Raw genomic sequence first — 14,874 nt, forward strand, 5'->3', positions numbered from 1 at the left:
CGCTATACGGAAAACCTGCTAGCATAGTTTTACAGTTTCAATTTCCAGAGCTATCCTGGAGATTTGTTTAGCTGTTTCCTATATATGTTATTATCTAGTTAATTTTATTTAGTTGACATATTCAACTAGTGCACTCATTTCTTAGAGCCATTAAGTTAAATGGTGCATTTAGCTAGTGCTTTTAGCTCCTTATGCTATTCAGTTGTTCTGAAGTATGTTGTTACCTGTAAATATACTGTGTGTTCCTGTGATCTTGAGCCTGCCTGCCTGCCTGTAGCCGAGTACCTGTGATCTACAGCACAGGTTCTCAAACTCGGTCCTTGGGACCCCACACGGTCCATGTTTTGCAGGTAACCTGTATATTTTTAAAATGTGACAGTTGGTGATACACAGTGCAGCTGCTGGGTGATATGGAAAACGTGAACCATGGGGCGTCCTGAGGACCGAGTTTGAGAACCGCTGATGTACAGTATAGAAGCTCTGGGAATGGGGGTTGTTATAGGTGAAGTACAGTACTTGGCAGGTGGTTCTACAAGCTCATGGTAGGCACTCATAACACTCATAACACTCATAATAGCACTCATAATGTAAACTTTTGACTTGCCAGTTATGTGGGTGCTAGGAGTGAAGCAGTTACAAGGAGTCTGGAGAGACAGCATCTAGAGCTTAGAGCTCAGCTTTAGAAGTATTTTATTTCTAGAAAGAAGTTCTAAATAAGGAGAAAACATGTATGACTGATGATAAGTAGGCTCAGGGTCACATCATCCGCAAATACCACATTACTTTTTAAATAATGTAATTCTGTGCCTTTTTAGGAAAAACCAAATCCTGAATTATTTTTCACCAATGAAAATCTAACAGTGCTTGTGACCGATCTCTTTGCTGCTGGCATGGAAACAACGTCCACTACTCTAAGATGGGGTCTTCTGTTGATGATGAAATACCCTGATATCCAAAGTAAGAGAAAATTTTGAACAGTATTTTCACTTTATTCTAATTAGAGATGTGCGGCGGGCACTTTTTCGTGATTTGGTTTTGGTTCTAATTCCCTGCTCGTGTTTCGGTTTTGGATTGGTTTTGCCAAAACCACCCTTTCATGTTTTGGTTTTGGATCTGGATGATTTTTGAAAAAAACATCAAAATGGCTAAAATCACAGAATTTGGGGGTCATTTTGATCCTACAGTATTAACCTCAATAACATTCATTTCCACTCATTTCCAGTCTATTCTGAACACCTCACACCTCACAATATTGTTTTTAGGCCAAAAGGTTGCACCAAGGTGGCTGTATGACTAAGCTAAGTGACACAAGTTGGCGGCACAAACACCTGGCCCATCTAGGAGTGGCACTACAGTGTTAGACAGGATGGCAGATTAAAAAAATAGGCCCCAAACAGCACATGACGCAAAGAAAAAAAAAAAGAAGTGCACCGAGGTTGCTGTATGACTAAGCTAAGCGACACAAACACCTGGCCCATCTAGTAGTGGCATGCAGTGGCTGAATGTTGAAAGTGGCGCACAATTTTTCAGTCCACTGACAGCATCTCCTGCACGCCCCTGTAATTACTAATACAGCAGTGCCCCTGGACTTATACAGCAGTGTCAGAAAGGATGGCACTTTAAAAAACCATGCCTCAAACAGCACATGATGCAAAGATTATTTATTTATTTATTTACAGTTTCTTATATAGCGCAGCAAATTCCGTTGTGCTTTACAATTTTAAATAACAGTAACAAACTGGGTGATAACCGTCATAGAGGTAGGAAGGCCCTGCTCGCAAGCTTACAAACTATAGGGAAATAGCACCTTTCCTTGTGTACATATGCCTATCTATTGCATAGAATGAGAAGACATGTGAGAATATGTGTGGACTGTAGAGAGTGGATGCAATTTGATAGAAAGGTTTATGAAAGTTATCTGGGCGATTCTGGAATTTGATATGCTTGCCTAAAGAGGTGAGTTTTCAGGGAACGCTTGAAGGTTTGGAGACTAGAGGAGAGTCTTATTGTGCGTGGTAGGGCATTCCACAGAGTGGGTGCAGCCCGATGAAAGTAATGCAGTCGTGAGTGGGAGCGAGTAATGAGTGTGGATGAGAGACGCAGGTCTTGTGAAGAGCGAAGAGGTCGGGTCGGGAGATATTTTGTGATAAGCAAAGTGATGTAAGTTGGTGTAGTTTGGTTAATGGCCTTGTGTGTGAGTAAAAGTATTTTATATTGAATGCGGTAGAGTACAGGTAACCAATGGAGGGACTGACAGCGTGGATCTGCAGACGATGAACGTCTAGCGAGGAAGATAAGCCTCGCCGCTGCATTCAGAATGGATTGTAGTGGTGAGAGTCTCGTTTTGGGAAGACCAGTTAGGAGACTATTGCAATAATCAATGCGGGAGATAATGAGAGCGTGGATTAGAGTTTTAGCAGTGTCTTGTGTAAGGTATGGTCGTATTTTGTATATGTTTTTTAGATGCATGTAACATGATCTTGAGACAGATTGAATGTGTGGAACAAAGGACAGATCAGAGTCAAGGATGACACCTAGGCAGCGAGCTTGTGGGGTAGGGTAGATAGTCAAGTTTTCAACAGTGATAAAGATATCAGGTTGGTACCTACTATTGGCCGGTGGAAATCTAATTAACTCTGTCTTTGAAATATTCAGTTTGAGGTGGCGAGATGTCATCCAGGATGAAATGGCAGAAAGACATTCAGTGACACGGTCCAGTACAGATAGGGACAAGTCAGGGGAGGATAGGTAGATTTGAGTATCATCTGCGTACAGATGATACTGAAAACCAAAAGAGCTGATTAGTTTACCAAGAGATGAGGTATAGATAGAGAAAAGCAGAGGACCCAAGACTGAGCCTTTCGGTACTCCAACTGAAAGAGGTAGTGAAGAGGAGGTAGATTCAGAGAAGCGAACACTGAAGGAGCGATTAGATAGGTACGATAGGAACCAAGAAAGGGCTGTGTATTTAAGACCTAGGGATTGTAGTGTCTGTAATAGAAGAGAGTGGTCTACAGTGTCAAATGCAGCAGATAGATCTAAAAGAATAAGTAGCGAGTAGTGGCCTTTAGACTTCGTAGTGACCAAATCATTAACCACTTTAGTCAGTGCTGTCTCTGTGGAATGTTGGGAACGGAAGCCTGACTGAAGTGGGTCCAACAAAGTGTATGAGTTAAGAAAGTGTGTGAGTCGAGTGTAGGCAAGTCTCTCAAGTAGCTTAGAGAGACAAGGGAGCTGAGATATAGGGCGGTAGTTTGAGAGAGCATTAGGGTCAGAATTTTGTTTTTTTTAAATGGGAGTAATCACTGCATGCTTGAAGAGTGAAGGAAAAATACCAGTAGAGAGAGAGAGAGAGAGATTACAGATGTTAGTTAAGGTAGGGATGAGCACCAGAGACAGAGCTTTACTTGTGAGGGTAAAGGATCAAGAGGAGAGGTAGTAGAGAAGCAGGATGAGAAGAGTGATGATACTTCATCTTCATTTGTGGGATCAAATGAAGAAAGAGTGACAGAGGGTTCAGGTAAAGAACGGAGCAGGTCACTGGCTGCCGAAGAGCATACCATTTCATCTTGGATCTTATCAATCTTCTCCTTGAAGTAGGAAGCAAGATCCTGTGCCTTGATAGTGGCGGGTGGGGTAGGTGCGGGAGGATTCAGAAGTGATTTAAATGTATTAAAGAGTTGTTTGGGGTTAGAGGCTTGAGCAGAGATAAGAGTTTGGAAATATGTTTGTTTGGCAGTGTCCAGGGCATTTTTATAAGAATGGTAGACAGTCTTATATGTGAGGAAGTCACTTGAAATTCGAGATTTACACCACTGACGTTCAAGTTTTCGTGTGAGTTTTTGTAGTTGTTAATTTGGAGTGCCATGGTTGACATCTAGGCCTACGTGGAGTGTGATGGGTAGCTGGAGAGAAGCAAACCTACTAGTTGCGGCTAGGTTGCGCTTCTTAGGCTACTGGACACCATTAGCTCCAGAGGGATCGAACACAGGAACTCACCCTTGGTCATCCGTTCCCGGAGCCGCGCCGCCGTCCCCCTCGCAGAGCCAGAAGACTGAAGACTGAAGCCGGCGAGTGCAGCAAGAAGACGTCCAAATCGGTGGCAGGAGACTCCTGTCTTCAGATGAGGTAGCGCACAGCACTGCAACTGTGCGCCATTGCTCCCACATAAACCCACACATTTCGGTCACTGTCGGGTGCAGGGCGCAGGGGGGGGCACCCTGGGCAGCAATTGAGTACCTCCTGGCAAAATAGGCCATATATACAGCTGGGAACTGTATATATGCATGAGCCCCCGCCAGTATATACACAAAATCGCGGGACAGAAGCCCACCGCTGAGGGGGCGGGGCTTCTTCCTCAGCACTCACCAGCGCCATTTTCTCTCCACAGCTCCGCTGAGAGGAAGCTCCCCAGGCTCTCCCCTGCAGTATCACGGTAGAAAGAGGGTAAAAAGAGAGGGGGGGCACATAAATTTAGCGCAAAAGATCACTAATACAGCAGCTACTGGGTAAACACTAATTTACTGTGTAATTCCTGGGTTATATAGCGCTGGGGTGTGTGCTGGCATACTCTCTCTCTGTCTCTCCAAAAGGCCTTGTGGGGGTTCTGTCCTCAAATAGAGCATCCCCTGTGGGTGTGGTGTGTCGGTATGATTGTGTCGACATGTTTGACGAGGAAGGCTATGTGGAAGCAGAGCAGGTGCAGATGAATGTGGTGTCCCCGTCGACGGCGCCGACACCTGATTGGATGGATATGTGGAAGGTTTTAAATGAAAATGTTAATTCCTTGCATAAAAGGTTGGATAAAGCTGAAGCCTTGGGACAGTCAGGGTCTCAACCCATGCCTGATCCTACAGCGCAGAGGCCGTCAGGGTCTCAGAAGCGCCCACTATCCCAAATTGTTGACACAGATATCGACACGGATTCTGATTCCATTGTCGAGGACGATGATGCAAAGTTGCAGCATCCGCTATATGATTATAGCGATGAAGGAGGTGTTGCACATCTCAGAGGAGGACCCGGTCCCTGACAAGAGGGTTCATATGTTTGGGGAAAAAAGGCATGTGGTGACCTTTCCCCCTTCACATGAGTTAAATGAATTATGTGAAAAAGCTTGGGAATCTCCAGATAGGAAAATGCAGATTTCCAAGCGGATGCTTATGGCGTATCCTTTCCCGCCAACGGACAGGTTACGCTGGGAATCCGCCCCTAGGGTAGACAAAGCCTTGACACGCTTATCTAAGAAGGTAGCCCTGCCGTCACAGGATACGGCCGCCCTAAAGGATCCTGCGGATAGTAAGCAGGAGGGTGTCCTGAAGTCCATTTATACACATTCAGGTACCCTGCTAAGGCCGGCAATTGCGTTAGCCTGGATGTGTAGTGCTGTAGCAGCATGGGCGGATAAGTTATCTGAGGAACTTGATACCTTAGACAGTGATACTATATTACTGACCCTGGGGCACATAAAAGACGCTGTCCTATATATGAGAGCTGCCCAGAGAGATATTACCATGCTGGGCTCTAGAATAAATGCAATGTCGATTTCGGCCAGAAGGGGCCTGTGGACTCGGCAATGGACAGGTGATGCCGACTCAAAAGGGCACATGGAGGTTTTACCTTATAAGTGTGAGGAATTGTTTGGGGACGGTCTTTCAGACCTAGTGGCCACAGCTACGGCTGGGAAGTCACATTTTTTGCCATATATTCCTTCACAACCTAATAAAGCACCATATTACCAAATGCAGTCCTTTCGTTCGCAAAAGGGTAAGAAAGTCCGAGGGGCGTCCTTTCTTGCCAGAGGCAGGGGTAGAGGAAAGAAGCTGCACAATACAGCTAGTTCCCAGGAACAGAAGTCCTCCCCGGCTTCCACTAAATGCACTGCATGACGCTGGGGCTCCACAGGTGGAGCCAGGATCGGTGGGGGCGCGTCTCCGAAATTTCAGCCACCAGTGGGTTTGCTCACAGGTAGATCCCTGGGCTATACAGATTGTATCTCAGGGGTACAAGCTGGAATTCGAAGAGATGCCCCCTCACCGTTACCTCAAATCGGCCCTGCCAGCTTACCCCATAGAGAGGGAAATAGTGTTAGTGGCGATTCACAAATTATATCTCCAGCAGGTGGTGGTGAAGGTTCCCCTCCTTCAACAGGGAAGGGGTTACTATTCCACGATGTTTGTGGTACCGAAACCGGACGGTTCGGTCAGACCCATTTTGAATTTAAAATCCCTGAACACTTACCTGAAGAAGTTCAAGTTCAAGATGGAATCGCTCAGAGCGGTCATTGTAAGTCTGGAAGAGGAGGATTTTATGGTGTCGCTGGACATAAAGGATGCCTACCTGCAAGTCCCCATTTATCCACCTCATCAGGAGTACCTCAGATTTGTGGTACAGGATTGTCATTACCAATTCCAGACGTTGCCGTTTGGTCTCTCCACGGCACCGAGAATATTTACCAAGGTAATGGCAGAAATGATGGTGCTCTTGCGAAAGCAAGGAGTCACAATTATCCCATACTTGGACGATCTCCTCATAAAGGCGAGGTCCAGGGAGCAGTTGCTGATCAGCGTAGCACGCTCCCAGGATGTGTTACAACAGCACGGCTGGATTCTGAATATTCCAAAGTCGCAGTTGATCCCTACGACTCGTCTGCCCTTCCTGGGCATGATTCTGGACACATGCCAGAAGAGAGTTTATCTCCCGATGGAGAAGGCTCAGGAGCTCATGTCATTAGTCAGAGACCTTTTTAAACCAAAACAGGTGTCGGTGCATCACTGCACGCGGATTCTGGGAAAGATGGTGGCGTCATACGAGGCCATTCCCTTCGGCAGGTTCCATGCGAGGACCTTCCAATGGGATCTGTTGGACAAGTGGTCCGGATCACATCTGCAGATGCATCGGCTGATCACCCTATCCCCCAGGGCCAGGGTGTCTCTTCTGTGGTGGCTGCAGAGTGCTCACCTTCTCGAGTGCCGAAGATTCGGCATTCAGGACTCGGTCCTGGTGACCAGGGATGCATGCCTCCGAGGGTGAAGGGGGCAGTCACACAGGGAAGAAATTTCCAGGGTCTGTGGTCGAGTCAGGAGACTTGCCTTCACATAAATATCCTGGAACTAAGGGCCATATACAATACCCTAAGTCAGACGGAAGCCCTGCTTCGCGACAAACCGGTGCTGATTCAATCAGACAACATCACCGCAGTGGCTCATGTAAACCGCCAAGGCGGCACAAAGAGCAGGGTGGCGATGGCAGAAGCCACCAGAATTCTTTGCTGGGCGGAGAATCACGTAAAAGCACTGTCAGCAGTGTTTATTCTGGGAGTGGACAACTGGGAAACAGACTTCCTCAGCAGGCACGACCTCCACCCGGGAGAGTGGGGACTTCATTAAGAAGTCTTCACACAGATTACGAGGCGTTGGGAACTGCCACAGGTGGACATGATGGCATCCCGCCTCAACAAAAAGCTACAAAGGTATTGCGCCAGGTCAAGAGACCCTCAGGCAATAGCTGTGAACGCACTAGTGACACCGTGGGTGTTCCAGTCGGTTTATGTGTTCCCTCCTCTTCCTCTCATACCCAAGGTGCTGAGAATCGTAAGAAAAAGAGGAGTGAGAACAATACTCATTGTTCCGGATTGGCCAAGAAGGACTTGGTATCCGGAACTGCAAGAAATGCTCACAGAGGACCCATGGCCTCTGCCTCTCAGACAGGATCTGTTACAACAGGGGCCCTGTCTGTTCCAAGACTTACCGCGGCTGCGTTTGACGGCATGGCGGTTAAACGCAGGATCCTAGCAGAAAAAGGGATTCCGGATGAGGTTATTCCTACACTAATAAAGGCTAGGAAGGACGTGACGGCTAAACATTATCACCGTATATGGCGAAAATATATTGCTTGGTGTGAGGTCAGGAATGCTCCTGCAGAGGAGTTCCAGCTGGGCCGTTTCCTTCACTTCCTACAGTCGGGAGTGTCCTTGGGCCTAAAATTGGGGTCCATTAAGGTCCAGATTTAGGCCCTATCCATTTTCTTTCAAAAAGAACTGGCTTCTTTTCCTGAAGTTCAGACCTTTTGTAAAGGGAGTGCTGCATATTCAGCCCCCATTTGTGCCTCCAGTGGCACCTTGGGATCTTAACGTGGTGTTGAGTTTCCTGAAATCGCACTGGTTTGAGCCACTTAAAACCGTCTAGTTAAAATATCTCACGTGGAAGGTGGTCATGCTGTTAGCCTTGGTGTCAGCTAGGCGTGTGTCAGAATTGGCGGCTTTGTCACATAAAAGCCCATATCTGGTTTTCCATATGGATAGGGCAGAATTGCGGACTCGTCCGCAATTTCTGCCAAAAGTAGTGTCATCCTTTCATATGAACCAACCTATTGTGGTGCCTGTGGCTACTCGTGACTTGGAGGATTCCGAGTTACTAGATGTAGTCAGGGCTTTGAAGGTTTATGTAGCCAGAACGGCTAGAGTCAGGAAAACTGAGTCACTGTTTATCCTGTATGCATCCAACAAGCTGGGTGCTCCTGCTTCAAAGCAAACTATTGCTCGCTGGATCTGTAACATGATTCAGCAGGCTCATTCTGCGGCTGGATTGCCGCATCCAAAGTCAGTAAAGGCCCATTGCACAAGGAAGGTGGGCTCTTCTTGGGCGGCTGCCTGAGGGGTCTCGGCATTACAGCTTTGCCGAGCAGCGACTTGGTCAGGTTCAAACACTTTTGCAAAGTTCTACAAGTTTGATACCCTGGCTGAGGAGGACCTTGAGTTTGCTCATTCGGTGCTGCAGAGTCATCCGCACTCTCCCGCCCATTTGGGAACTTTGGTATAATCCCCATGGTCCTTACGGGTCCCCAGCATCCACTAGGACGTTAGAGAAAATAAGATTTTACTTACCGGTAAATCTATTTCTCGTAGTCCGTAGTGGATGCTGGGCGCCCGTCCCAAGTGCGGACTTCTTCTGCAATACTTGTATATAGTTATTGCTTATATAAGGGTTATGTTATGGTTGCATCAGGGGTCCCTGAGGCTCTGTTGTTGTTCATACTGTTAACTGGGTATGGTAATCACGAGTTATACGGTGTGATTGGTGTGGCTGGTATGAGTCTTACCCTGGATTCCAAAATCCTTTCCTTGTATTGTCAGCTCTTCCAGGCACAGTTTCCTTAACTGAGGTCTGGAGGAGGGGCATAGTGGGAGGAGCCAGTGTACACCTGTAGTCCTAATTCTTTCTTAAAGTGCCCTGTCTCCTGCGGAGCCCGTCTATTCCCCATGGTCCTTACGGAGTCCCCAGCATCCACTACGGACTACGAGAAATAGATTTACCGGGAGGTGAAATCTTATTATTTCTGCGGGTTTGAGGAAGATTGGAGGACTTCAGCAACACAGGGTTTGAATTAACAGAGGAGAGCATGCAGGTGATAAGGTTGTGATCTGAGGGGGGAAAGGAGTGTTAGTGAGTTCAGAGATGGAGCATAGTCTGGTGAATACTAGATCAAGGCAGTGGCCTGCCTGATGAGTAGAGGAGTCAGTCCATTGGGAGAGGCCAAGAGAGGAGGTTAGAGAGAGTAGTTTGGAGGCGTGTGCAGCAGATTTTGAACAATCAATAGCAATATTGAAATCACCCATGATAATGGAGGGGATGTCAGAGGATAGTAAGTGAGGGAGCCAGGCAGAAAAATCTTCCAAAAATTGTTCTGGATGCCTAGGTGGGCGGTAGATAGCTGCAACACGCAGAGAGAAAGGAGAGTAAACCCTAATGGAATGTACTTCAAATTATGTAAATGTGAGTGATGGAACCTGTGGTAGAACAGTGTATGCAAAAGATTGGGAAAGTAAAAGTCCAACTCCTCCTCCTTTATGGTTATCGGGTCTGGAGGTGTGTGTAAAGTGGAGACCACCATGTGCCAGTGCTGCAGGGGAGGCTGTGTCAGATTGTGTGAGCCAGCTTTCTGTTATAGCCAGCAGATTGATGTTGTTGGATATGAAGAGGTCATGGATGGATGTTAATTTGTTACAAACAGAGCGTGCATTCCATAAGGCACATTTTAGTGATCTGGAGGGTGATGGAAGACATGTGATGTTTATGAGGTTAGCTGGATTTCTATGTTGCTATGATTCAAGTGAATGTGAGCGATGCAAGTGGCTGGGTTCTGGATTTGGTGAAATGTCAACAGCTATCAGAAGCAGAATAGAGAGATAAATGTGGGTGTCAGAGGTTTGTGAAAGTTTTTTATGGTGAGAGGTTGTAGATGTTATTGTCAATGAGTATAGGGAAGTAAAAAGGTCATGAGTGCTAATAAGAGGGGAGTGTAGAATTTAGGGGGCAACATGTACAGAGGACTGAGTTGCTGGGAGACTGAATGATGCAATGATCTTTATGACTACTCCATGAAGAGCAATGCAGAAAATCAATTTAAGGAACATAGTTAGTTTGAGATGAAACCAGTGTTATCTAGGCTGAGAGTGTAAGGTTTCACTTGTTCAAGTTAAAAGTTCAGGTGCCTATTTTCTGGTGTTGTTACGCTGTATGTTAGCAGTGCATGATAGAGCAAAGTGACAAACAGGTATGTACAATCACATGTAAATCACAATGTAAATAGTTTTATACAAAATTGGTTGCATTTTGTTCTTAGAGGTCATGAGGATTGTAGTTGGTAAAATATATACATACGCTGAAATGCATAGATGTTTGGGAATGAAAGGAAGGGAGGATGTTTTTCTGTTTCTGTAAAAAAGAGGTGCACCAAGGTTGCTGTATGACTAAGCTAAGCAACACAAGTGTGCGGCACAAACACCTGGCCCATCTAGGAGTGGTACTGCAGTGTCAGACAGGAGGGCAGATATAAAAAAAAAGGCCCCAAACAGCACATCATGCAAAGATGTAAAAGAGGTGTACTGAGGTAGTTGTATGACTAAGCTAAGCGACACAAACACCTGGCCCATCTAGGAGTGGCATTGCAGTGTCAGACAGGATGGCACTTAAACAAAAATAGTACCCAAAAAGCACATCATGCCAAGAAGTAAAAGAGGTGCAATGGGGTAGCTGTATGACTAAGCTAAGCGACACAAGTGTGCAGCACAAACACCTGACCCATCTAGGGTTGGCACTGCAGTCCCACTGCACTAATGGCAGATACCAGACGCACGTCTAGTACCAGCATAGTTGTTATGGCCTCAGTAATCTGCTTTGCAACAGGGTATATATATATATATATATATATATATATATATATACGGCAGTATCACTGGAATTATATGGAAGTATCACTAGAATTATATGGCAGTATCACTGGACATACAGTCAGGTCCATAAATATTGGGAAATCGACATAATTCTCATATTTTGGGCGCTATACACCACCACAATGGATTTGAAATGAAACAAACAAGATGTGCTTTAATTGCAGACTTTCCGTTTTAATTTAAGTTTATTTACATCCAAATCAGGTGAATGGTGTAGGAATCACAACAGTTTCTATATGTGTCTCCCACTTTTTAAGGGACCAAAAGTAATGGGACAATCGACTCAAAATCTATTTCATGGACAGGAGTGGGCTATTCCCTCGTTATTTAATCATCAATTAAGCAGGTAAAAGGTCTGGAGTAGATTCCAGGTGTGACATTTGCATTTGGAATCTGTTGCTGTCGACTCTCAGTAGGAGATCCAAAGTGCTGCCACTATCAGTGAAGCAAGCCATCATTAGGCTGAAAAATCAAAACAAACCCATCAGAGAGATAGCAAAAACATTAGGTGTTGCCAAATCAACTGTTTGGAACATTCTTAAAAAGAAAGAAGGTACCGAAGAGCTCAGCAACACCAAAAGACCCAGAAGACCACGGAAAACAACTGTGGTGGATGACAGAAGAATTTTTTTCCCTGGCGAAGAAAAACCCCTTCACAACAGTTGTCCAGATCAAAAACACTCTTCAGGAGGTAGGTGTATATGTGTCAAAGTCAACAATCAAGAGAAGACTTCACAAGAGTGAATAAAGAGGGTTCACCACAAGATGTCAACCATTGGTGAGCCACAAAAACAGGAAGACCAGATTAGAGTTTGCCAAACCACATCTAAAAAAGCCTTTACAGTTCTGGAACAACATCCTATGGACAGATGAGACAAAGATCAACTTGTACTAGAGTGATGGAAAGAGAAGAGTATGGAGAAGGAAAGGAACTGCTCATGATCCAAATAATACCACCTCATCAGTGAAGCATGGTGGTGGTAGTGTCATGGTGTGGGCATGTATGGCTGCTAATAGAACTGGTTCCCTTGTATTTATTGATAATGTGACTGCTGACAAAAGCAACAGGATGAATTCTGAAGTGTTTCGGGCAATATTATCTGCTCATATTGAGTCAAATGCTTCAGAACTCATTGGACGGCACTTCACAGTGCAGATGGACAATGATTCGAAGCATGCTGCAAAAGAAACCAAACAGTTTTTTACGGCAAATAAGTGGAATGTTATGCAATGGCCAAGTCAATCACCTGACCTGAATCCGATTGAGCATGCATTTCACTTGATGAAGACAAAACTGAAGGGAAAATGCCCCAAGAACAAGACATTTGCAGTAGAGGCCTGGCAGAGCATCACCAGGGATGAAACCCAGCGCCTGGTGATGTCTATGCATTCCAGACCAGGCTGTAATTGACTGCAAAGGATTTGTAACAAAGTATTAAAAAGCGAAAGCTTGATTTAAGATTGTTTCGTTTGTCCCATTACTTTTGGTCCCTTAAAAAGTGGGAGGCACATATAGAAACCGTTGTAATTCCTACACCGTTGACCTGATTTGGATGTAAATACCCTCAAATTAAAGCGGAAAGTCTGCAATTAAGGCACATCTTGTTTGTTTCAATTCAAATCCATTGTGGTGGTATATAGAGCCCAAAATATGAGAGTTGTGTCGAAGTCCCAATATTTATGGACCTGACTGTATACGGCAGTATCACTGGACTGGACTCATACGCCAGTACCACTGGAATTATACGGCAGGATCACTGGAATTATACGGCAGGATCACTGGAATTATACAGCAGTATCACTGGAATTATATGGCAGTACCACTTGATTTATACGGCAGTACCACTGGACTGGATTTATATGGCAGTATCACTGGACTTATACGGCAGGATCTCTGGAATAATACGGCAGGATCACTGGAATTATACGGCAGTACTGCTGGACATATGCGGCAGTATTAATGGACATATACGGCTGTATCACCACCACTGGACTGATACAGGACAACACAGCACCACTGCAATGGACTGGATTTATACAGCAGCACTGGACATATGGCAGCAGCAGACACAACCGCTGTGACTGGACTGATGCAGCACAAGACACTACCACTGTACTGATGCAGGACAACATAGCACCACTGAACTGGACTTATACAGCAGCACTGGACATATGGCAGCAGAGGACACAACCACTGTGACTGGACTGATGCAGCACAAGACACTAACACTGAACTAATGCAGGACTCTGAGGACGGAGATATGTCCCCTCTATAGACTCTCCAATGCCGGAGTGAAAATGGCGGGGATGCACGACTCCTTATATGGAATCCAAGCCCCGTGAGAATCCGACAGCGGGATGATGACATTTTGCCTCATTCTGGTTTCCAAGCCAGGTGAGAAAACCCAAGCCTGACTCAGATACGGCTCGGGTAGTGAAGTTCGGGGGTCTTCAGTTCTCATACAACCGAACCGGCTCATCTCTAATTCTAATACACATCACTTATGGGCTTTTTTTAAAGACAAATGTATATACAGCAAGATGCATATATCAGCTAGGTGATACTACATTTTGTTATAAATCAATGGTCAGCTGTAATAATTAATCTGGAAGTGTGAGTGCTCCACGGGTTTTCTTGTGTTTAATGTTCCTCACCTATTATTTTGGGAACAGGAAAAGTCCAAAATGAGATTGATAAAGTTATCGGAACATCGGAGCCTCTGGTTGCTCACCGTAAGGATATGCCCTATACTGACGCTGTAGTGCATGAGATTCAAAGATTTGGAAATATAGGTCCAGCAAATATCCCGCATGCTACTACTCAGGACATCACATTCCGAGGGTATTTTATTCCAAAGGTAAGAAGCAAATTTTATTATGTATCCCATCATTGTACAGATGTGTCTTCATACATTGTTGCTCAACTGGTACCAAATAGTTCTCGAGCAACTCAGCCAAGCTAAGTATCTTTCCCACTCAAAATGTGCACCTTATTGCAGAAATAAAATAAATAATAGTGACAAAACTACTTTGCTGAACTGATGGTTTTGATGTGTGACATTTGTACATCTGTGTGTGACGGAGTCTGAATCAGTTCATGAAGTGCTGTGATGAAGCATCTGTTGCTTTTTCTTATGCCGAGTTCCATTGTGCATTACTATATCTGTGAGTTTGTACATGTTTAAAACGAATTACCATGCGGTTAAGGATGCAGCCCAGTGTCTCTAGTACATTGTGAAGATACATCTGTAGGGGGTGTGGTATAGATCTACATGTATTCAGGGCCGTCTTAACAGCAGTGTAGGCCCCTGGGCAAAGCAATGCACTGGGGCCCCTACCCATCCTGCAGCGGTAGGGGTGGAAGATGCTATCAGCGGCAGCTTTGATGTCCCGCTGGCAGTAAGGGGTGTTCTGTCTTCTGCTCAGCATGTAGGACCTGGAACAGTAATTTACTGCACAGATGGTGGGAAATGGGGCAGGAGGAAGAACATTAAACTGTAGAAGGGGCATTGGGCTGAATGAAGGGGCCCCGGTACATGACTTACAGGGTGTGGGGGGGGGGGGCAATGTTTAATACACAGGGAAGGGGTGGATAGTGGAGTGGCCTTAATATTCTTAATTTTCCAGTGTGAGGGCAGCTTGCT

General features: G+C 45.4%; 1 protein-coding gene across 2 annotated transcripts in view; it reads left to right on the forward strand.

Annotated features, from left to right (window-relative positions):
- LOC134908935 (cytochrome P450 2C5-like) overlaps window positions 1-14,874 on the forward strand; it is a 117,636-nt gene that overhangs the window by 78,578 nt on the left and 24,184 nt on the right. For both annotated transcript variants that reach the window (XM_063915192.1, XM_063915193.1), the window contains 2 exons: window positions 816-957; window positions 13,904-14,088. In XM_063915192.1, the coding sequence (XP_063771262.1) occupies window positions 816-957; window positions 13,904-14,088 (327 nt within the window). The remainder of the gene's footprint in view (window positions 1-815; window positions 958-13,903; window positions 14,089-14,874) is intronic.

This window comes from Pseudophryne corroboree, chromosome 4 (genome assembly GCF_028390025.1).
Source record: "Pseudophryne corroboree isolate aPseCor3 chromosome 4, aPseCor3.hap2, whole genome shotgun sequence".
Classification (NCBI taxonomy): Eukaryota; Metazoa; Chordata; class Amphibia; order Anura; family Myobatrachidae; genus Pseudophryne; species Pseudophryne corroboree.